Source organism: Capra hircus (assembly GCF_001704415.2).
Source record: "Capra hircus breed San Clemente chromosome X unlocalized genomic scaffold, ASM170441v1, whole genome shotgun sequence".
Taxonomy (NCBI): domain Eukaryota; kingdom Metazoa; phylum Chordata; class Mammalia; order Artiodactyla; family Bovidae; genus Capra; species Capra hircus.
Genome location: NW_017189516.1, coordinates 22,743,940 through 22,769,678, shown reverse-complemented (window position 1 = coordinate 22,769,678; position 25,739 = coordinate 22,743,940). Strand labels below are relative to the sequence as shown.

The 25,739-nt window shown below is 41.2% G+C and overlaps 1 protein-coding gene across 1 annotated transcript in view; it reads right to left on the bottom strand.

Annotated features, from left to right (window-relative positions):
* Positions 1–572: 572 nt before the first annotated feature.
* LOC106503826 overlaps positions 573–25,739 on the bottom strand; it is a 368,197-nt gene continuing 343,030 nt past the window's right edge. Inside the window, exons 3-5 of the mRNA XM_018043674.1 lie at positions 11,326–11,470; positions 672–766; positions 573–590 (exon numbers count right to left, since the gene is read on the bottom strand). Coding sequence (XP_017899163.1) covers positions 573–590; positions 672–766; positions 11,326–11,470 — 258 coding nt within the window. The remainder of the gene's footprint in view (positions 591–671; positions 767–11,325; positions 11,471–25,739) is intronic.

The window sequence follows — 25,739 nt, the reverse complement described above, 5'->3', positions numbered from 1 at the left end:
AGTTAGAAAAACACATTGTAGTCATGCTCAAGGACAACCATACATGCATAAAGGAAGTACTCTAATTCAGATATGTAGGTGGACAAAGATGCATATATTTTAATAAGTATATGTGAACAAGCATGCACATGCACAGAGATATAACAAGAAAAAACTACACTTACTACACTCACATAAGTACTCAACAGACACGGATATGAACACATGGAGGTAGAGAAGCCTCTGAACTCCTAAGCATCAGGTATTATATCTGCATTTATAAAACATCTTCTCCAAGGAAATGCATATAAACATGCCACCCATGTTTATGAACCCAAAGAATATAATAAAAGTAAATCAAATTACATATGCCCTAAAAATCTCACAGTCCACCATCCAGTCTGCTACAGGAAAGGCAGCCAAATACATTGGCAGCAGGACGGTGTGTGGAAGTCATAAAAAGTCTTCAATTTATCTCATAGGAAAATTAACCTCAGGGAGAAAAGGTTAATGCTCCTTTTTTTTTATAGTCATAAAATAAACCCATTTTAAAACCATTTAAAAAATTGTCTCCATTTCACATACTGGAAGCTCTAATATTTGCAATTTGTCTAATAAAAAGAAATCTTAGAGAAAATAAATGGTCTTGGATGTCCAGTAAGTTCCAAAGGAACTAAGAAAAGAGATCTTACCTCATTAATATGCTCAGTTCCTGGTCCCTGAGGTTTCAAGTATCCACCAATGTTCTTGCAGGTTTCTAGTGTCTTGGAGCCCTGGTCCAAGTTATCTGTGGTAAAAGAATACCTTTAGATTGAATACCGACTGCAGCTTCTTTTAGAGAGGTTCTGGTTGCTGGTCAACCTAGTATACCACTCAGAACCACCAGAACTGAGGTGAGTGAGGCATGGGAGGTAAGGTTATGCTCAAGTGATTCCACTAATGGGGAGAAGTATCAGAAAGAGAAAATTTTTTTAAAAATACCATTTAAAAATCACATAAAGCTATGCAGAAGTAAACTTAACCAAGGAGTTGAAAGACCTACACTCTGAAAACTATAAAATATTAATGAATGAAATTGGAGACGATAAAAGGGATGGAAAGATATCCAGTGCTCTTGAACTGGAAGAAGTAATATTGTTTAAATGGCCATACTCCCCAAAGCAATCTACAGATTTAAAGTAATCCCTACCAAAATACTCATGACATTATTCACAGAACTATAACAAATTATCCCAAAATGTATGTGAAGTGAAAGTTGCTCAGTCATGTCTTACTCTTTGTGACCCCATGGACTATACAGTCCATGGAATTCTCCATGCCAGAATATTGGAGTGGGTACCCTTTCCATTCTCCTGGGGATCTTCCCAACCAAGGATTGAATCCAGGTTTCCCACATTGCAGGTGAATTCTTTCCCTGCTGAGCCACAAGGGAAGCCCAAGAATACTGGAATGGATAGCCTATCCCTTCTCCAGAGGATCTTCCTGACCCAGGAATTGAACTAGAATCTGCATTGCAGGCAGATTCTTTACCAACTGAGCTATGAGGGAAGCCCTCCCAAAATGCATATGGAACCACAAAAGATCCTGAAACCATTAAAATAATGAAATATTGCCATTTGCAGCGATGTGGGTGGACCTAGAGAATAATATGCTTAGTCTAATAAGTCAGAGAAAGAATGTACTATATGCTGCTGCTGCTGCTGCTAAGTTGCTTCAGTTGTGTCCGACTCTGCAACCCCATAGACGGCAGCCCACCAGGCTCCCCTGTCCCTGGGATTCTCCAGGCAAGAAAACTGGAGTGGGTTGCCATTTCCTTCTCCAATGCATGAAAGTGAATAGTGAAAGTAAAGTCGCTCAGTCGTGTCCGACTCCTAGCAACCCCATGGACTGCAGCCCACCAGGCTCCTACGTCCATGGGATTTTCCAGACAAGAGTACTGGAGTGGGTTGCCATTGCCTTCTCCCTATATGCTACTACTTACAGGTAAAATCTAAAAAAGAAAAAAAAAAGTAAATCAGCATGCAAAACAGAAACAGACTCACATATATAGAAAATAAGCTAGTGATTGTGAAAGAAAAGAGTTAGGGGAGAGGGATAAATTAGGAGTATGAGATTAACAGACATACATGGTCTGACAGACATGGTCTGAGTTTCAGTCTGGCCCTAAAAAATTTTTCCTGTCTTTTTTGCTGTGAGATTAAAAAGCAGTATAAAATCTTGTTCTTACCATAAATGTAGGTTTATGTTCCACATAAAGAAACTTAGTGGGAGAGTAGCAATGCCTGAAGAGCCTGGTGCTGTGCTCTTGATGTGGTGAGCAAGTCTGTGATGGATGGTGAATGTGTTTTCCTGAATTGTTATCACTCCAATGTTGTACTCTTCTTTCCTCCTTTATTTAGAGTATTATGTTAGTAATAATTTTAGAATAATTTTTTTGCCTACAATTTTCCTAATAATTTTTGATGATATAACTCTTCATCCCCCCGTCTACCCAAGGACCTCATTCTTTACTAAAGCTTCTTATTTTGGTATATTTTAGTAGGGTTCCAAACAAATATGTACCAGTATAGTTGTCATTTTAACTTTTATATATACCATTGACTTGGCTTACAATAGTTTTATGATTTTAATCACTTATATAGGCCATTTGGTTATCATTTATAAAAGAATAATGTGAAGCTAAAGTAATTGCTAAGCTCGGGATGGAAATAAAATCTTCAAGAAAAGTAATTGCCTCTTCTTTATCATGTGCTCAAAATAAATACTGGAAATACTCAGGCACTGAACATGGGGTTAAGGGCACTGTTGTTTTTAATCTACTGTATTTGCTTAGAGGAGACAAAATGCAAAAATGGACTGCTAAGTAGATGTTAAAATGTTGTGAAATAGTCTATGTTGCTACTGTTTGGGAATTTGCCCATTTGTTGGCTTCAAAAATGAAATTTTTAATAACATAAACTATTATATATAGAATAGATAAGCAACAAGGATATACTATGTAGTATAGGTAGTTATACCTATTATCTTACCCATAACCCATAATGGAATATAATCTACAAAAATACTGAATCCCTATGACATGCCCATGAAACTAACATAATACTCTAAATTGACTACACTTCAGTTTTTTAAAAAAGAAAACCTGTAAGAGAATTCAGGTCTTCTGACACCTGGCTCAGTCATTAAGCAAGGTTAAAGGATACCTTCACCACAGATATACTAAACTAATAGATAAAGATACATCAGCTTGTTTTTACCTTGCTGCAGCCAGTGTCTTGGTTAGCATTGCTTACAACTGCCCCAGAGCCATTTAACTGAGTGGCATTAGGTTCTTCTTGCTATACCTTCCAACACTCTAGATCAATATGAACCATCCTCAGTGGGAAATTATTTGATTGTCATTGCCAAAAGAGCTTCTGAGTCAGTCAAGCTTCAAGAGGTTTGAGCACAGCTCAGCAAATATGTGGGGTGATATGCATAAGGGTAACGCTTTCATAGGGTCTGCTCTGGAATTCTGGCCCTTTCAAGTAGGAAGCGCCCACACACACACACACACACACACACACACACACACACACACACACACACACACACACACACACTTCATTTGGGTTTCCCTCGTGGTTCAGATGGTAAAGATTCTGCCTCCAATGCAGGAGACCCGGGTTCAATCCCTGGGTCAGGAAGATCCCTTGGAGAAAGGAATGGCAAACCACTCTAGTATTCTTGTCTGGAGAATTCCATGGGTAGAGGAGCCTAGCAGGCTACAGGTGATGGGGTTACAGAGTCTGACATGTCTAAGTGACTAACACTTCCACTTTTTCACTACTTCATTTAGAAAGTAAATCTCATTTCCAATATTGCCATATATATATATATATATATATATACACACACACACACAATATTATCATAATATAATTGATTTTACATATATATATAATCAACTGTGTAAGGGCACTGGATAGGTATAAGACATAACTCTTATTTCTTAAGTTGTTTATTGTTATTACTATTACTATCATTCCCATCTAGTTGTATAGCACCTCAGAGCTTATAAAGCACTTTTATGTTTGCTATCCGCTTTGAGCTTGTAAAGTTCAAATTATTACCCTAACATTACAGTTAAGAAAACTAAGTCTCAAAGTAGTAAAGTTATTTATTCCAAATCACATCGCTAATAAGTGACAGAGCCAAGAGTCAAATCCAGGTATGTCTGATTTCAAAATTTTTGCTCCTTCCAGCACACTAGGCTATTGGAGAGCAAACTCCATTGACTTTCTAATTTTGTTCAATAAATATGTGTTGAGTGAATGAGAAAATGAATGAACGATCAGAGGAAGTAGCAAATTCAGGTTGGGCCCCATAGTAATGTCTGTTTGTGTGTATGTGGGGTAAGTCCTTGGGTATTCAGAACTGGTAGAGAGCAGTGGGGAGAAGAAAACTGCCGTCACTGAACACCCTGCAAGCCAGAAACTGTGGCAGGGACATTAATGGATTCTGTTTCACTCAATCAATCAATCTTCACAATGATCCCATGAGTCAGATATTATCCAGCATCTCATTCCTCAGATGGTGAAACTGAGGTGCAAAGAGGTTATGCAATTTGCACAAGGTGGTGGAACAGAAATTTGAACCTGGGTCTGTTCAACTTAAAAGCTGATTCTTTTCACTATAATAGTCTGCCTTTGGAAACTCCTGATTAGAAGCCAAGAGAAAGGAACTGGTAGAGTGTTTATAGAGAAACATCTAAGGACAGAGACTGAGCACTAAAACACAAACTGAAGTCCTTCAGGCCTTGAGCAATATGCAGGTCAGGAAGCAACAGTTAGAACTGGACATGGAACAACAGACTGGTTCCAAATAGGAAAAGGAGTATGTCAAGGCTGTATATTGTCACCCTGCTTATTTAACTTCTATGCAGAGTACATCATGAGAAATGCTGGACTGGAAGAAACAAGCTGAAATCAAGATTGCCGGGAGAAATATCAATAACCTCAGATACGCAGATGACACCACCCTTATGGCAGAAAGTGAAGAGGAGCTAAAAAGCCTCTTGATGAAAGTGAAAGAGGAGAGTGAAAAAGTTGGCTTAAAGCTCAACATTCAGAAAACGAAGATCATGGCATCCGGTCCCATCACTTCATGGGAAATAGATGGGGAAACAGTGGAAACAGTGTCAGACTTTAATTTTTTGGGCTCCAAAATCACTGCAGATGGTGACTGTAGCCATGAAATTAAAAGACGCTTACTCCTTGGAAGAAAAGTTATGACCAACCTAGATAGTATATTGAAAAGCAGAGACATTACTTTGCTGACTAAGGTCCGTCTAGTCAAGGCTATGGTTTTTCCAGTAGTCATTTATGGATGTGAGAGTTGGACTGTAAAGAAGGCTGAGCGCCGAAGAATTGATGCTTTTGAACTGTGGTGTTGGAGAAGACTCTTGAGAGTCCCTTGGACTGCCAATCCAAGGGAACAGTCCATTCTGAAGGAGATTAGCCCTGGGATTTCTATGGACGGAATGATGCTAAAACTGAAACTCCAGTACTTTGGCCACCTCATGCAAAGAGTTGACTCATTGGAAAAGACTCTGATGCTGGGAAGGACTGGGGGCAGGAGGAGAAGGGGACGACAGAGGATGAGATGGCTGGATGGCATCACGGACTCAATGGACATGAGTCTGAGTGAACTCCGGGTGATGGTAATGGACAGAGAGGCCTGGCGTGCTGCGATTCATGGGGTCACAAAGAGTCGGACACGACTGACCTACTGAACTGAAATGAACTGAACTGAAACAAAACTTAACAGGAATGGGATCCTTGGATCTCATTGCTATCACAGTCAAGGTTGTAAGAAGAGCTGAAACAGTCTTCCCAAATGGGATCCTGATATCATCCTCCTTCCTAGGGATATTTTTAACTCAAGTGTCTGTTTGGGACCTTGAAAACATGGGAACCACTTATATCCCTGAGGTGAAAGTGCCAAACTCAGGGGTACATTTTCCCACCCATAGCTTATAAATAAGCCCATAACAGTCCTCAAGGTAGCTATTAATCCTGAATTTGCCAGACTCTCCCTAAGGGAGAGTTATTTGCTTGTTATTTGCTGTTAACAGTCAGGAGCATGGTGGGAGTGGGTTACTGTGATGCAATTGGCAGTGGGGTGGAGTAGCTGCTAAAAAGCTTTTGAATTGCTAAGGGATTGGGCTCATTTTCTAAGAGGAAGAGAGGAAGGAAACAGCTCTGACCATATCCCCTGCTTTATACCCCTGGCCTGCGGCAAGGAGGAGTGATCCCCGGTCCAAGGAGCAGTGGCTGTGCGGGCTCAGGAGGGCCTAGAGGAGCCATCCCACGTTGAAGGTCAGAAAGGGCAGTGGTGAGGAGATACCCCTCATCCAAGGTAAGGAGCAGCAGCTGTGCCTTGCTGGAGCAGCCATGAAGAGATACCCCACACCCAAGGTAAGAGAAACCCAAGTAAGAGGGTAGGTGTTGCAATAGGGCATCAGAGGGCAGACACACTGAAACCATACTCACAGAAAACTAGTCAATCAAATCACACTAGGACCACAGCCTTGTCTAACTCATTGAAACTAAGCCATGCCTGTGGGGCAACCCAAGATGGGTGGGTCATGGTGGAGAGGTCTGACAGAATGTGGTCCACTGGAGAAGGGAATGGCAAACCACTTCAATATTCTTGCCTTGAGAACCCCATGAACAGTATGAAAAGGCAAAATGATAGGATACTTAAAGAGGAACTCCCCAGGTCAGTAGGTGCCCAATATGCTACTGGAGATCAGTGGAGAAATAACCCCAGAAAGAATGAAGGGATGGAGCCAAAGTAAAAACAATAGCCAGCTGTGGATGTGACTGGTGATAGAAGCAAGGTCTGATGCTGTAAAGACCAATATTGCATAGGAACCTGGAATGTCAGGTCCATGAATCAAAGCAAATTGGAAGTGGTCTAACGGGGACGTGGGAGCCTGGTGGGCTGCCGTCTCTGTGGTCACACAGAGTTGGGCACGACTGAAGCGATTTAGCAACAGCAGCAGCAAACAAGAGATGGCAAGAGTGAACGTCAACATTCTAGGAATCAGCGAACTGAAATGGACTGGGATGGATGAATTTAACTCAGATGACCATTATATCTACTACTGCGGGCAGGAATCCCTCAGAAGAAATGGAGTAGCCATGGTGGTCAACAAAAGAGTCTGAAATGCAGTACTTGGATGCAATCTCAAAAACTACAGAATGATCTCTGTTCATCTCCAAGCAAACAATTCAATATCACGGTAATCCAACTCTATGCCCCAACCAGTAATGTTGAAGAAGCTGAAATTGAACGGTTTTATGAAGACCTACAAGACCTTTTAGAACTACCACTCCAAAAAGATGTTCTTTTCATTACAGAGGAATGGAATGAAAAGGTAGGAAGTCAAGAAACACCTGGAGTAACAGGCAAATTTGGCCTTGGAATGCAGAATGAAGCAGGGGAAAGACTACTAGAGTTTTGCCAAGAAAATGCACTGGTCATAGCAAACACCCTATTCGAAACACAAGAGAAGACTCTACACATGGACATCACCAGATGCTCAACACCGAAATCAGACTGATTATATTCTTTGTAGCCAAAGATGGAGAAGCTCTATACAGTCAATAAAAACAAGACTGGGAGCTGACTGTGGCTCAGATCATGAATTCCTTATTGCCAAATTCAGACTTAAGTTGAGGAAAGTAGGGAAAACCGCTAGACCATTCAGGTATGACCTAAATCAAATCCCTTATGATTATACAGTGTAAGTGAGAAATAGATTTAAGGGCCTAGATTTGATAGAGTGCCTCATGAACTATGGAATGAGGTTCGTGACATTGTACAGGAGAGAGGGATCAAGATCATCCCCATGGAAAAGAAATGCAAAAAAGCAAAATGGCTGTCTGGGGAGGCCTTAATAATAGCTGAGAAAATAAGAGAAGTGAAAAACAAAGGAGAAAAGGAAAGATATAGGCATCTGAATGCAGAGTTCCAAAGAATAGCAAGAAGAGATAAGAAAGGCTTCTTCAGCGATCAATGCAAAGAAATAGAGGGAAACAACAGAATGGGAAAGACTAGAGATCTCTTCAAGAAAATTAGAGATACCAAGGGAACATTTCATGCAAAGATGGGCTCGATAAAGGATAGACATGGTCTGGAACTAACAGAAGCAGAAGATATTAAGAAGAGGTGGCAAGAATACACAGAAGAACTGTACAGAAAAGATCTTCATGACGCAGATAATCACGATGGTGTGATCACTCATCTAGAGCCAGACATCCTGGAATGTGAAGTCAAGTGGGCCTTAGGAAGCATCACTACGAACAAAGCTGGTGGAGGTGATGGAATTCCAGTTGAGCTATTTCAAATCCTGAAAGATGATGCTCTCAAAGTGCTGCACTCAATATGCCAGCAAATTTGGAAAACTCAGAAGTGGCCACAGGATTGGAAAAGGTCAGTTTTCATCCCAATCCCAAAGAAAGGCAATGCCAAGGAATGCTCAAACTACCGCACAATTGCACTCATCTCACATGCTAGTAAAGTAATGCTCAAAATTCTCCAAGCCAGGCTTCAGCAATACGTGAACCGTGAACTTCCTGATGTTCAAGCTTGTTTTAGAAAAGGCAGAGGAGCCAGAGATCAAATTGCCAACATCCACTGGATCATCGAAAAAGCAAGAGAGTTCCAGAGAAATATTTATTTCTGCCTTATTGACTATGCCAAAGCCGTTGACTGTGTGGATCACAATAAACTGTGGAAGATTCTGAGAGAGATGGGAATACCAGACCACCTGACCTGCCTCTTGAGAAATCTGTATGCAGGTCAGGAAGCAACAGTTAGAACTGGACATTGAACAACAGACTGGGTCCAAATAGGAAAAGGAGTAAGTCAAGGCTGTATATTGTCACCCTGCTTACTTAACTTCTATGCAGAGTACATCATGAGAAACACTGGACTGGAAGAAACACAAGCTGGAATCAAGATTGCTGGGAGAAATATCAATAACCTCAGATATGCAGATGACACCACCCTTATGGCAGAGAGTGAAGAGGAACTAAAAAGCCTCTTGATGAAAGTGAAAGAAGAGAGTGAAAAAGTTGGCTTAAAGCTCAACATTCAGAAAACGAAGGTCATGGCATCCGGTCCCATCACTCCATGGGAAATAGATGGGTATACAGAGGAAACAGTGGAAACAGTGTCAGACTTTATTTGGGGGGGGGGCTCCAAAATCACTGCAGATGGTGATTGCAGCCATGAAATTAAAAGACACTTACTCCTTGGAAGAAAAGTTATGATCAACCTAGATAGCATATTCAAAAGCAGAGACATTACTTTGCCGACTAAGGTCCATCTAGTCAAGGCTATGGTTTTTCCAGTGGTCATATATGGATGTGAGGGTTGGGCTGTGAAGAAGGCTGAGTGCTGAAGAATTGATGCTTTTGAACTGTGGTGTTGGAGAAGACTCTTGAGAGTCCCTTGGACTGCAAGGAGATCCAACCAGTCCATTCTGAAAGAGATCAGCCCTGGAATTTCTTTGGAAGGAATGATGCTAAAGCTGAAACTCCAGTTCTTTGGTCACCTCATGTGCAGAGTTGACTCATTGGAAAAGACTCTGATGCTGGGAGGGACTGGGGGCAGGAGGAGAAGGGGACGACAGAGGATGAGATGGCTGGATGGCATCACTGACTTGATGGATGTGAGTCTGAGTGAACTCCGTGATTTGGTGATGGACAGGGAGGCCTGGCGTGCTGCGATTCATGGGGTTGCAAAGAATCCAACATGACTGAGCGACTGAAGTAAACTGATCTCCCAGGGGGTTATGAGAGCATGCCTTATTCTTAGGCATAGGACTTAGAAATTTTGGTAGGTATGTGCTGCCACTTTGATGCCTTGATTTGTGTCCACTACTTGCAATCTTCTTTAAGGGGAAGGAGGTGACTGGTTATTTCAGTACAGGTGAGCTTGAAAGTAATCAAAGCTTGTAATTCCAATGTTTAAAACTGTTCTAGAACTGTAGTAAAATTACATTCTGACATGGTTGAAAGTTAGGAGCTTGAAGTCATGTCTTAACTCTGTTATGAACTCACTTATGACCTTGAACAGGTCCCTTTCCCTGTATCAGCCTATTTCCCCATTCATAAATCAAGAGGACTGAGCAACCTCTAAGGACCCTCAGAGTTATGACAGTGAAGGATTATCTCCCTTCAGAATTCTTCACTCTTTCCTTTCACCACCTTGCTGGCTTCTGGGGATTTCTGAGGGAGATGATGCTACAAAAGACCCAAGCTTGCAATTTCTTTGGCTTCTACCTTAACGGAATTCTGGCAAGGAATCACAGGGTTGGATATAAGCTCCAAGTCAAAGCATCCCATATGTTCTCCATACATGAAGTGAAGATAATAAAAATAAGTGGCCAGTTCAGAGCAGCTACAGATCTTTTGGGATTGAGGGAATCTTTGGCTCATAGAGAAGTAGGATCAAGGTTCCCAGAGATTGTAACACTATAAAAAACTTTGGAAAGGAATGTTATGAAATATTGTGTATCCTTAGTATTCATGCAAATTATGTTGCTGTAAAATGACTGGTGGTGGGGTCTGTTAGGAGACTGTTAGGGTGTGGTCTAAGGCCCATGGGTAAGAGAGCATGGATTCTCCCAGTTGTACCAAAAGGTGGAGCTTTACTTGCAAGTGACAACAGTCTAGCAGGCAGGGTCAGAGGCCTGAGTTAGAAAAGGTATATCCTGAAGCTCTAGGAGGTAACTGGTTTTGGTTGGGGGAAATCTCTGTGTTTTGAGTGAGGTAAATGAAGTTGCCTTGAGCCTTGAGGGGCTTTCCATGGTCAGTGGTCAGCAAAACAGGGGAGGACCTGGTACCCACAGAGAGTAAGTCTAAGCAAGATGCAAAAGAGACAGAGCTAGAATGACACCTTGGGAGATGGGAACAATGGGACTGGTCCATTTGAGGCCAGGAGGAAGGTGTATATAGGCATACTATGAAAATGGTGAAGAGGGGGAACTAGAGTATATGAGACCTAGAAGGTACTGGGTACAGAGGGCCTGGGGGGGAAAATAAGGCTTTAGCAAGATATTTGAGTGTTTTGAGATTAAAGGCCCCAAATAAGAAAACAAGAGCATGGAGAGGGAAAAATCTATACCTTGTCATTACTAATGTGAATTTTCAAGTGCCGATGAGGAAGAGTACTAGGGAACTGAGGGGAAGGGTTGTCAGGGAAGTAGGATAATGTCAACACAATCTGTCTGTGCATGAGGCCTGCCAAGCATGTCCCACCTCAAGAAAAAAAAGGGCATAAAAGGCATACCTGTGCAAAGCTTCTTGGATCTCCTCCAACCCACTTTATCCAGCTCCATGGGGATGTTCTGTGAGATAGACAGAGAATGGCATTTTTCCAGAAGGATTTTGAGTGGTGCCGTCCTTGGTGATGGTTCAGCTGGGGGAAAGAAAGTCTGCAAAGAAAACTGTTCAGGATCAGTTACTCATAGGGTTGGGGTGTGGGCCAACACTTTGCTTAAACAGAAGAACTTCCAATCTGAAATATCATCTGATCCAGCCTTCAAATTCCGGCAGGGTTACTATGTATTATCAATAAATGTGATCATAGATCCAACTACAAAGAGCTTAAAAGACATCAAGTAGTGTAGAAAAGGAAAATAAACTAACATTTAAAGAAAATAGCATCTGTTTACTCTTTCTTAGGTATTTTTTTGTGTGTTTGGTTAGTGTTAAGGTGGAGGAAGTGAGGATTCTGCATCCACTATAAACATTAACCTTTACTCAATGTGAGGTCTGGAGCAAGTTAATTTATCTAAGTCTCAGTTTCTTCACCTACATAAAAGGGACTGTGATAACACCTAACTTGTAGAATTATTAGGATTCAAAAATGAGATAATGCATATAAAGCACAAAAATGAGAATGAGAGAAAGAGACAATGATTAAAAGAGAGACAAACTTTCTCTTGCCAGAAGCACATTTTAGCTAAGACCAAGTCCTCTCCTTTTCTATCAACATAACCATCTGTTTTCAATTCCAATCCTTCTTTCTTTTGCAAAGTCCTGACATCCAAGTGGAAAAAGAGGGAAGTAACTAACATCTGTGAAATAACTGTATAGCACAGTATTATGTATTAGATACCCTACTGAGTATATTTATGCATATTGTCTCATTCAGTCTTCATAACTACTCCATAAGGTAGCTAGTAACCCATTTTACAATAAGGAAACCAAGGGTCAGAAAAAATAAATGAGTTGCCCACAGTCTCACAACTACTAAATTGTAGGTCTATCTAACTATAGACCAGAAAAGATAAATAGTTCCTTGAGCTGACATTCTTAAAGTTCCTCCTCAATATTCCTAAGTCACATGAACATAGTACAGGTTTCTTCCACCTGTACTAAGAGGATTGGATGTGGAGAGAACAATTTGAATGGAACAAGAGTAAAAATCTAATAAAAACTTCAATTAAATAAAGTCTGTATATGCATTAATATACAGTATTTGTCTTTCTCTTTCTGACTTACTTCACTGTGTATAATAGGCTCTAGGTTCATCCACCTCATTAGACATCCTGTGTGGGAAAGGAGTTTAGGGGAGAATGGCTACATGTATATGTATGGCTGAGTCTCTTGGCTATTTACCAGAAATTATTGCAACATTGACTATACTTCAATACAAAATGAAAAGTTAAAAAGAAAAAAATTAAAATAAATAAAGCTCAGAGATCAGAACGGGGAGCTCTTAGGACCTGTAATGATAGCAGAGTCCAACAAGAAGAGTCCTTTCCTTGCAAGTGAAGTGAAACTGTTAGTCACTCAGTCATATCTAACTCTTTGCAACCCTATGGAGTATATCCCACCAGGCTCCTCTATCCAGGAGATTCTCCAGGCAAGAATATTGGAGTGGGTTGTCATTCCCTTCTCTAGGGGATCTTCCCCACCCAGGGATCAAATCCCAGGGATCCCAGCCAGGGATCTCCTGCATTGCAGGCAGATTATTTACCATCTGAGTTACCAGGGAAGCCCTTCTTAGCAAGGACTAAGTCAATGAAAAGCCATGGGCTTTTTGTTTACTATAGCCCTCCCAACTTACTTTTCATCTCTAAGAATGTGTTCTTGGGGATTTCCTGGTGGCACAGTGGTAAAGAATCTGCCAGCCAATTCAGGAGACACAAGTTCAGTCCCTGGTCTTGGAAGATCCCACGTGCCATGGAGCAAATAAGCCTGTGAACTATAACTATTGAGCCTATGCTCTAGAGCCTAGGAACCACAACTACTGAGCCCATGGGCCACAACTACTGAAGCCCAGGCACCCTAGAGTACACGTTCTGCAGCAGGAGAAGCCACCACAATGAGAAGCCCGGGTACTGCAACAGTATATTAACACATATATATGGAATTTAGAAAGATGGTAATGATGACCCTTTATGCGATACAGCAAATGAGACAAAGATCTAAAGAACAGACTTTTGGACTCTGTGGGAGAAGGCAAGGGTGGGATGACTTGAGAGAATAGCATTGAGACAAGTATATTATCATATGTGAAACATATCACCAGTCCAGGTTTGATGCATGAGACAGGGTCCCCAAGGCTGGCACACTGGGATGACCCGAGGGATGGGATGGGAAGGGAGGTGGGAGGGGGGTTCAAGATGGGAAACACATGTACTCTCATGGCTGATTCATGTCAATGTATGGCAAAAACCACTATAATTTTGTAAAGTAATTAGCCTCCAATTAAATAAGCTTAAATAAATAAAAATGAACTCTAGGTATAAACTATTATCTACACTGTCCCTGGAGACCTCAGTCCTCAGGAAAAGTAGACAGAGCCAACCAATTTTTAAAAATAGCAATAAGAAAGAATCCAAGAGACCTCTTTGGGGTGGAGAAATGCCCTACCTTTAGCTCTCCTTAGCACTTGCATTGCACCTAGAGAACAAGTCAGTCTTAGCCCCTGAGAGACATTATATGGGAGACCTTTTGTCTATGTAAATGACCTCCTCCTAAACCCAAAACCCCAAGTCCTTTGTTCCTATGCTATGACTATTGGGCAATTTCAGTGAGAGATGTGCTTATGGGCAAATAATCAGGACTCAAAGGAGCTCAAATAGTCACCTTTGTATGCTCTTGGGACCCAGGTGCTAATCAAAGTTCAGAAAGATAAATCTCCAGGGTCTCAACTTCAGCCTACATGGAAGATCCCATACCCTACTTTTTTACTCCTACAGCAATCAAACTACCAGGACACAACTCCTAGATTCACCACTCTCAAATCAAGCTGTGGAAGGAAAAAGAGGATCCTCAGTACACCTCTGAACCCCTGGGAGACCTCTGATATCTATTCAAGACTACAAATTAGTGCCATTCAGATGAATATTCAGGAAACTGAATTTCTCAGGTTAAGCCTACTGCTCTGCTTATACTTTATTACAATTACCCTCTTGATTTGCTTTTCCCAGGGAAACTCTTTCCATATTTATTATACTCAGATCTCATAAGCCTCATGCCCTGCACTGCATGATGTGGCACCTCTTTCTTGTCTGTCTGGCTGGCTTAGGCTATTCATAGGTACATCCTTTAAGACTGGCCATCACCAAGGTCACCAAGTGCCTGAACAAGTGTAACTGTTGGTGTGCCTTGATCTGGGCATAAAAAACAAATTTGTGCCAATGGTAACTTGCTTGAGTGCTCCCTATTGGGCATTACTGTACCCTTTGCCAACCTAACACAAGTCAATGGAAGTTGGTAAGGTTCCACTATCAATTCTGCAAAACCTAAATGAGTTAACTCGGAAGGAAAAAATATTTTAAAGGTCAGGGAAGTTGAAATAATGTCTGGCATCATGCCCATATGCTTTGTGAGTTACCCTTGGTGAGATGGAAAACCACTCATTAAGATGCCTAGTGATCTCTTCATTGGGGCACTTAACTCATCCTCCCACTGTAACTAGACTATGGAGCTACTGAACTCCTCTCAACTCTGTGTCGCTAGATTCAAATATGCTAAAGCTAAAAGCTTCCCAGGACACACTTCAGAAGGAATTACCTGATGTGAAAGTCTAACCACCAATCCTTGGGGCTGGAAATGGAACCTTCTTCCCAAAATTAGAAAACAAGTGGCACAGTGTATGGCTATTAGACCTACAATAATACCAATAACTTCCCTAACAATAATAATGGAGTCTGGTTTGCAGATGCCCACATACAATTATATACATCTATTTGAGTCGAGATTGGGGGAGGATCTGGGGAATGTATGGGGAACAAATCTCTGAAACCCTGACTAAGATTGTGGAAATGGATGAGGAATAAGACCATGCTACACTAACCAGTCCATGCACACCCTCATAATATTATCTCACTCACCTTCTGAAACACCGTTTATCAACTAATGAGAATACATCCCTCATGCCAAACATCACCCTCAATAGTGACACAGTATACAAAATGGGGGTATCACCACCAAGCACAGGCCTCCATTCAATGTACAGGGAACAGATTTACCCAACTAGGGCTAAATCTAACAACCTAGGTCAGCCCCCATTAGGTGGGAATGTCCCTTGTAGGAATGGGATATCATTTCTTATGTCAAAGGTCTCTATACTTTATTCTCCTGACCAAATGGCATAGGATCTGCACAATAGTCCTGATGGTTCCAAGAGTCTGGTTTCTCACCACTGGAAAACTTAGGACAACCTCAGGGGCTATCTCCAACTTGAGTTCATTCCTGGAACAGGCAATAGAAGAAGTCACATACCAACACTAATGCGACCTCCCCTCTTACCAAATGCCATCCAATTGGAGAGGTACATACGTGAGTGATAATCCCATCTTGGGAAGACTGTGGATAGGACATTCTATAGCTACAAGGCTCTTTTGGTTTGTGGGGATCACCCTCCTCACAAGGGCAGTGCTTAATATTTCAATAATAATGCAACAGGGATGGGAAGCCACAGTATCAGCTCTAGAGGCTCAACAAAAGACTATATACAGCTTGGCAGGGGTGGTACTCCAAAATAGGCAAGCTATAGATCTTTTGACTGCAGAACAAGGAGAAACCTGTGCCATTCTGAATGAGACTTGCTGTTTTGGAGGTAACGCCTCAATCAAAATTGAAGAAAGCTTTCAGTTCTCAAAAAGATTATATAAATAATCTAAGATCTTAATGATTGAGCAGGGGCACCTCCAGATTGGCTCCAGTCCCTCTTTGGGATCTTTTCTCGGAGTGGAGGGATTTGGAGTTGGCTACTGCCCCTGCTGATCCCTGTCGTCACCATACTAATTCTGCTCATGGTTGCTTCATGCATTATCAGTTGTTTAACCCATTTTATTTCTGCCCAGGTAACCGAATTACAAAATGCCATAATGCTCCAGAGGGAACACACAGAACTACAGATAAATACTGATGGTATCTACCACTTGCCCTTAGATAGACACTGTCACCCAGACCCTGAGGACCCCAAGGCCTAAGAATAGCAAAAGGGGGAGGCTCAACACCCCTTGCCACCCTAGCTCAGCAGGAAGTAGTCAGAGGGATCTTGGTGTCCCTACTCCCAAAGAATTGGGCCTCCCATCTCTTGAGGGGGGCATGTTAGGCAGTTAAGAGTAGGAAGAAAAAGGTCCAAAATTGCAGTCAGAGAACGTGATGACTAGGAGATCACATGCACACAGAGGGTGAACAAAGAAAAAAACAAAAAAGGAGAACTGTGGAACTGATTAAAGACTTCTGCTGGGAAAATATGCCTGGCACATCTGCTTCCCTGTTTGGTCTCAGGCTCATGCCTCATTTTCATAGGGCACAAGCAATTAAGCCCCAAGTAACATCCAGGGGAGGGAGCAAATGATATAAAAATGAAAGCCCCAGGGGAGGGAACAAAGGATATAAAAATGAAAGCCAAGATTGAACGGGACCACTCCTGCAGGGTTGGGCCTGTTCTCATGTCTCGAGAGGGTACTGATTACTGCTTGCTCAATAAACCTTGCCTCCCCAAGCTCTCCTGGTCTGCCATTTCAATTCTTTGCTATGACAAGATAAGAACCAAGGGAGAGAAAATTGACCTACCACTTTACTTCCCCACAACTTAGTGTCAGTAGATTGGCTTTGCTGCCCATCAGGTGAGTGGGCCAAGTTTGGTTTAGAAACAATAGCAAAACTAAAAAAGAAGAGGAAAGATTCATATTCTTTCCTGGCAAGGACTCAGCCAATGAAAAGCCATGGACTCTTTGTTTACCATAGCCTTCCCAACTTTCTTTTCTCCTGTATAAAAGTGTTCTCCTTCCTTTTCTGTGAAAGGACATGTACATGGCCTGCCAAAGTTGCAGACCATGAATTGTATTTCTTTGCAGCCTTCCAAGAAACCCATCTTTGCTGGAGAAATATCTGGCAATCTATTTGTTTTAGGTAAACACGGGTAAGGTTCTCTGCCAAATTGGTAACCAAGTTTCCAAGGGCTGAGACAAATTCTTAGGCACAACAAAAGCCACTGGGTAGTACTGAAAATAAAGCAGTAGAAGGTACAAGTTACTGTACTAAATTGGTATGAATCCTTAGACATGGTCTCAAGGTTGCTTTTTATAATTCTCCTTAATCCTAACTAAGTCTGCCTCCTAGATCCATAAATTGTTAGAGCTGGAAAGCCTCTTATGGTTATACAGTCTAACTCCCTCATTAAACAGATGGAAAAAAAAAAAACTGAGCCCCAGAAATGGAAGGGACTAGATCATTTAATTCCTTTGATTTTGGATAAAGGGAAGGGGAGATACCTACAGAGCATGAAGTCAAATTCTACAGTAAGATTTTGGAGATACTTGCCCCTAAATCCTCTTTATATGATCTGAACATTTTCACTTATCTGGTCACAATTACTGACAGTCCACTAATTTCAACATCATTTGCAGCAGGGGTTCACCATTTTCTGTGAGGATGAAAACAGACCTCCATATTAATTAGCTTAATTCAATCACTTTCTAGGCTGTAACTGGGACCAGAGCTCTAGTTGGAGGAGCATACATTTTATTAGGGCTGCCATGACAAATCAGCACAAACTGAGTGGCTTAAACAACTAGAATTTCTTCTCACAGCTCTGGTGGCTGGAAGTTTGAAATCAAGGTATCAGCAGCGACATGCTCTCTATGAAGACTCCAGGGATTAATATTTCCTTGCCTCCTAGCTCATGGTAGCTCTCAGTAATCCTTGGAATTCCTTGGCTTGCAGGTACATTACTCCAACCGTTGTATCAGTCATTCCATGGTCTTCTTCCCTGTGTCTTTGTGTTATTGTACAAATTTCTCAATTCTCATAAACACATCAGTCATTGGATTAGGGCCCACATTAATCCAGTATGATGCCATTTTAACTTGACTACATCTACAAACACCGTATTCCTAAATAGGAATATACAGTTGACAATATACACTTCACATTCACAAGTACTGAGGATTAGGACTTGAAGATTTTGTGAAACACTATTCTATGAAATTCAGGAGGACATAGCCTTTTGGAAACTGAGCTTGGAAGGATACCAGAACTAAGCAGCTTTAAGCTTAGAGGACAAGGGTAGAGGCTTCCAAATCAGTCAGAGGCTAAGAAAAACAGGGTAAAAGGCAGCCAATTGTACTTTTACTAAGGCACACTATGAATTAAGGTTACACTATCCATAGCCTATAATGTCTTTAAGGAAAATATACTGCTGCTGCTGGTGGTGCTGGTGCTGCTGCTGCTGCTAAGTCGCATCAGTTGTGTCTGACTCTGTGTGACTCCATAGACGGCAGGCCACCAGGCTTCTCCATCCATGGGTTTTCCCAGGCAAGAGTACTGGAGTGGGCTGCCATTGCCTTCTATGGAAAATATACTACTGGCTGCCAAATTGGGGCTGCCACAGAATCAACTTCACAATTTGGTGCATTCAGAAACACCTTGATGTAGTACTCATTTTGGACTTTTTTCTTCCTTTTAAAGTGTCCTTGAAGGACTGGATAGCAAAACCCACAAGTGGTGGGGGGCAGTCTTACTCAGGGAGTGCCCTGCCCACCCCTCCATAGATAGATAGAGAGAGAGAGAGAGAGAGAGAGAGAGATCTCAGTCAGTTCAGTCGCTCATATCAATCAGTCAGTTCAGTCACTCAGTCATGTCCAACTCTTTGTGACCCCATGGACTGCAGCACACCAGGCATCCCTGTCCATTACCAACTGCCAGAGTTGACTCAAAGTCATGTCCATTGAGTTGATGATGCCACCTAACCATCTCCTCCTCTGTTGTCCTCTTCTTCTCCTGTCTTCAATCTTTCCCAACATCAACGTCTTTTCCAATGAGTCAGTTCTTCTCATCAGGTGGCCAAAGTATTGGAGTTTCAGCTTCAGCATCAGTCTTTTCAATGGATATTTATGACTGATTTCCTTTAGGATGGACAGGTTGGATCTCCTTGCAGTCCAAGGGACTCTCAAGAGTCTTCTCCAACACCACAGTTCAAAAGCATCAATTCTTGATTTCTCAGCTTTCCTTATAGTTCAACTCTCACATCCATACATGACTACTGGAAAAACCATAGCTTTGACTAGATGGACATTTGTCAGCAAAGTAATGTCTCTTCTTTTTAATACACAGTCTAGGTTGGTCATAGCTCTTCTTCCAAGGAGCAAGCATCTTTTAATTTCATGGGTAGAGTCACTATCTGCAGTGATTTTGGGGCCCAAGAAAATAAAATCTGACACTGTTTCCATTGTTTCTCCACTTATTTGCCATGAAGTGATGGGACCGGATGTCATGTTTTTTGAATGTTGAGTTTTAAGCCAGCTTTTTCACTCTCCTCTTTCACTTTCATCAAGAGGCTCTTCAGTTCCTCTTCACGTTCTGCCATAAGGGTGGTATCATCTGTGTATCTGAGGTTATTGATATTTCTCCTGGCAATCTTGATTCCAGCTTGTGCTTCATCCAGCTCAGCATTTTTCATGATGTACTCTGCATAAAAGTTAAATAAGCAGGGTGACAATATACAGCCTTGACTTATTCCTTCCCCAATTTGGAACCAGTCTGCTGTTCCATGTCTGGTTTTAACAGTTGATTCATGACCTGCATACAGATTTCTCAGGAGGCAGGTAAGGTGCAGGGGTTAATAATTGGCCACATGTTGCTCTGGCTAAGCCATGGGAAAAGAATAAAAGCAAAATATAGCAATACAGTATAATCTAAAGTACCGAGAGAAGGGAACCATGAGCAATGTTTCTCAACGATTCGTAAAAGTTCCAATAGCCGGCCCTCACTTATTTTCTTTTTTTGCCCCCTCACCCCCATTTTTAAAACCTGCCTTAAGAAGCAAATATATGGCTGCTATCATTCTGAGCTTTCTGAATTTCCCATGTTTAACCCCAGTTTCAATGCCAGAAAGAGTATTACTTAATGCAATAGGGGATTTTCAAGACCTCATCCCACTGTTCTTCAGGACCCTGCACCGATATTTCAACTTTAGCTTTGCTCTCAGCGATCCTTCACTTTGGAGCCCCATGTTGGGCACCACTTGTTGTGGTCAGCACAGCAAGTAGGGATCAAAGTGGTCGATGCACAGTTTGGGAAAAAGAAGCTAGAGACAGAATTAAACCTTTAAAGATGGGACCGGGGGACTCAAGACCTCTTGGATCAAGAGCCCTGTTCCTTGGAGTCACATCACTTTTATTTAGTGTCTTGGCAAGCAGAAAGTATCTGCTGTGCTATGATGAAGTCAGCCTCCTGTATCCCCAGTCACATCTCTTATTTTATTGATTACTTTGAACTATGTTTGTTATTTTCTTGTAGAACTGGTATCACCCAGCTGGAGGTCATAGACCCACATATGCCTTGGGAAAACGTCTTTGTGTGTGCACAAGCAGTATTCTGAACATGGGCTGACCCAGCATTCCTAGGTCCACACTATATTTTTCCTTAGCTTTGCAGGGCTTGATGAACCCAACTAATCAACCTGATGTACTTCGGGTTAGATTATACTGTATTGCTATATTTTGCTTTTCTTCTTTCCCCATGGTGTTTTCCTCATGGCTCAGCCAGAGCAACAGGTGGCTGAATATTAACCCCTGCAATTCCAGTTCTAACTGTTGCTTCTTGACCTGCATACAGATTTCTCAGGAGGCAGGTGAAGGAAGTCTGGTATTTCAATCTCTTGAAAAATTTTTCACACTTTGTTGAGAAAAAGGAAGATATAAGCATCTGAATGCAAAGTTCCAAAGAATAACAAGAAGAGATAAGAAAGCCTTCTTCAGCGATCAATGCAAAGAAATAAAGGAAAAGAACAGAATGGGAAAGACTAGAGATCTCTTCAAGAAAATTAGAGATACCAAGGGAACATTTCATGCAAAGATGGGCTCGATAAAGGATAGAAATGGTATGGACCTAACAGAAGCAGAAGATATTAAGAAGAGGTGGCAAGAATACACAGAAGAACTGTACAAAAAGATCTTCATGACCCAGATAATCACGATGACGTGATCACTCATCTAGAGCCAGACATCCTGGAATGTGAAGTCAAGTGGGCCTTAGAAACATCACTGTGAACAAAGCTAGTGGAGGTGATGGAATTCCAGTTGAGCTATTTCAAATCCTGAAAGATGATGCTGTGAAAGTGCCACACTCAATATGCCAGCAAATTTGGAAAACTCAGCAGTGGCAACAGGACTGGAAAAGGTCAGTTTTCATTCCAATCCCAAAGAAAGGCAATGCCAAAGAATGCTCAAACTACCACACAATTGCACTCATCTCACGTGCCAGTAAAATTCTCAAAGCTCAAAATTCTCCAAGCCAGGCTTCAGCAATACGTGAACCGTGAACTTCCTGATGTTCAACTTGGTTTTAGAAGAGGCAGAGGAAACCAGAGATCAAATTGCCAACATCCACTGGATCATCGAAAAAGCAAGAGAGTTCCAGAAAAACATCTATTTCTGCTTTATTGACTATGCCAAATCCTTTGACTGTGTAGATCACAATAAACTGTGGAAAATTCTGAAAGAGATGGGAATACCAGACCACCTGACCTGCCTCTTGAGAAATCTGCATGCAGATCAGGAAGCAATAGTTAGAACTGGACATGGAACAACAGATTGGGTCCAAATAGGAAAAAGAGTAGTTCAAGACTGTATCTAGTCACCTTGCTTATTTAACTTATATGCAGAGTACATCATGAGAAATGCTGGACTGGAAGAAGCACTAGCTGGAATCAAGATTGCTGGGAGAAATATCAGTAACCTCAGATATGCAGATGACACCACCCATATGGCAGAAAGTGAAGAGGAAATAAAAAACCTCTTGATGAAAGTGAAAGAAGAGAGTGAAAAAGTTGGCTTTAAGCTCAACATTCAGAAAACGAAGATCATGACATCTGGTCCCATCACTTCATGGGAAATAGATGGGGAAACAGTGGAAACAGTGTCAGACTTTATTCTGGGGGACTCCAAAATCACTGCAGATGGTGACTACAGCCATGAATTTAAAAGAGGCTTACTCCTTGGAAGAAAAGTTATGACCAACCTAGACAACATATTGAAAAACAGAGACATTACTTTGCTGACTAAGGTCCATCTAGTCAAGGCTATTGTTTTTCCAGTAGTCATGTATGGATGTGAGAGTTGGACTGTGAAGAAAGCTGAGCACCGAAGAATTGATGCTTTTGAACTGTGGTGTTGGAGAAGACTCTTGAGAGTCCCTTGGACTGCAAGGAGATCCAACCAGTCCATTCTGAAGGAGATTAGCCCTGGGATTTCTTTGGAAGGAATGATGCTGAAGCTGAAACTCCAGTACACTGGCCACCTCATGCGAAGAGTTGACTCATTGGAAAAGACTTTGATGCTGGGAGGGATTGGGGGCAGGAGGAGAAGGGGTTGACAGAGGATGAGATGTCTGGATGGCAATACTGACTTGATGGACGTGATTCTGAGTGAACTCCGTGATTTGGTGATGGACAGGGAGGCCTGGCATGCTGCGATTCATGGGGTTGCAAAGAGTTGGACACAACTGAGCGACTGAACTGAACTGACACATTCAAAGGCTTTGGCATAATCAATGAAGCAGAAGTAGATGTTTTTCTGGAATTCTCTTGCTTTTTCTATGCTTCAACAGATGTCGGCAATTTGGTCTCTGGTTCCTCTACCTTTTCTAAACACAGCTCAAACATCTGGAAATTCATGGTTCATGTGCTGTTCAAGTCTGGCTTGGAGAATTTTGAGCATTACTTTGCTAGTATGTGAGATATATGTGTGTGTGTGTGTGTGTGTGTGTGTGTGTGTATAAATGGCTAACCTAATACCTTCCTTATTTTAAAACAAAAAAATAAACCAGCTATACCATAATGGGTGTTACAGATGCAAATAAAACATTAGGATAGTTAATGTTAATTAGGTTGATTAACAAGGAAATAAGATAAAACTGAGGAGAAACTCTAGAGACTTCTTCCCAACAAGGTGGAAATGTTAAAAAGACTCACCTCCCCACCTCCCAGAGTATTGCAAATAAAAGCAAAAATAAAAAAATGTGGCCTAATTAAACTTAAACACTTTTGTACAACAAAGAAAACTATAAGCAAGGTGAAAAGACAGCCTTCAGAATGGGAGAAAATAATAGCAAACAAAGCAACTGAAAAAGAATTAATCTCAAAAATATACAAGCAACACCTGCAGCTCAATTCCAGGAAAATAAAGGACCCAATCAAAAAATTGGCCAAAGGAAAAAAACAGACATTTCTCCAAAGAAGACATACAGATGGCTAACAAACACATGAAAAGATGCTCAACATCACTCATTATAAGAGAAATGCAAATCAAAACCACAATGAGGTACCATTTCACGCCAGTCAGAATGGCTGCGATCCAAAAGTCTACAAGCAATCAATGCTGGAGAGGGTGTGGAGAAAAGGGAACCCTCTTACACTGTTGGTGGGAATGCAAACTAGTACAGCCACTATGGAGAACAGTGTGGAGATTCCTTAAAAAACTGGAAATAGAACTGCCTTATGACCCAGGAATCCCGCTGCTGGGCATACACACTGAGGAAACCAGAATTGAAAGAGACACGTGTACCCCAATGTTCATCACAGCACTGTTCATAATAGCCAGGAAATAGTAGCAGCCTAGATGTCCATCAGCAGATGAATGGATAAGAAAGCTGTGGTACATATACACAACGGAATGTTACTCAGCCATTAAAAAGAATACATTTGAATCAGTTCTAATGAGGTGAATGAAACTGGAGCCTATTATACAGAGTGATGTAAACCAGAAAGAAAAACACCAATATAGTATATTAATGCATATTGATAGAATTTAGAAAGATGGTAACAATAGCCCTATATGTAAGACAGCAAAAGAGACCCAGATGTATAGAAAAGTCCTTTGGACTCTGTGGGAGAGGGAGAGAGTCTGATGATTTGGGAGAATGTCATTGAAACATGTATATTATCATATGTGAAATGAATCACCAGTTCAGGTTCAATGCATGATACAGGGTGCTCGGGGCTGGTGCACTGGGATGACCCAGAGGGATGTGTTGGGGAGGGAGGTGGGAGAGGGGGTTCAGGATGGGGAACACAAGTATACCCATGGTGGATTCATGTCAATGTATGGCAAAACCACTACAGTATTTTAAAGCAATTAGCCTCCAATTAAAATATTTTTTTAAAAAAAAGAGCAAATATTAAAAGCAGCATAGATCAGTATGAAACAATAATTATTTTTTCAGCAGAAGTGACAATAAAATATTTTAATGCAGATACAGATCATTTAGAAGGCAAGGAAACTCACAATCTGTTATCAAAAGTATTTCAACATTCCAAGAAAATTTTGTTCTCTTAACAAAGAGAGAAAACCAAACTCTAGGCCTACACCTGCCTACCTTCAGTAACCAAATTCACTTTATTAATTAAACATAATCTAATCCCAGCCTGACTTTGTACAGAACTCTTTTCTCAGGGTTCCCTTTTTACAAACCTCTCATAAGTTTTTGTATCTATACTTATTTGTTCCATACTTTCGTTCCCATAGAAAAATAACCAGTGTTAGCGGAAAAATCACTTTCTTTCTCTAAACAAAGTGTATTTCCATTCCTCATACCATCTTTTACTGATAATACAAATCCTACTCTCCTTGAATACTGAAATAGTTTTCTTACTATCCCTGTAGCTTTAATTGCATATATTACAATTCTAAAGTTTAAAAGTCTTAATCTTTAATGAAAACTGACGAGCAAGTATTTGTATGTTCTGTCACACCGGTTGACAAGCCACAAATTTTATAATAGGCATTTTGCCTCCAGCTTCAATATTTTGTTTCTCATAAACCATGGCTCAAATTCCTTATCTAACATATGAAAATAATAGTAATGATAATTAGTTTTGCAGTCAATTTATATATGGAAAAGCACTCTGCAAAGTATAAAGTCCTTTTCAAATCTAAAGAATGTTTATCTTTCTTCCCCTTTTTCCTTTAATTTGTACTCTACTAATCCTCACTAAAGTGTTAGCTAATGCCAAACTTGAGGTACAGTCTCTTCTTGTTATATTTTGAAGAATGGAATATTTCCTGCCATATCAGTAAACAAGGATGCCACAGTCATCAGCCATTGCAGCCCTCCAATGTGAGCTGGTGAGTACTAGGGTAACTCAGGAAGAAGAAGAATATCTGTCATCTAGTAGCCATTAGACTACAATCACTCCCCTTGGTGAGTCATGAGAAACTCAGAATGTGGAAA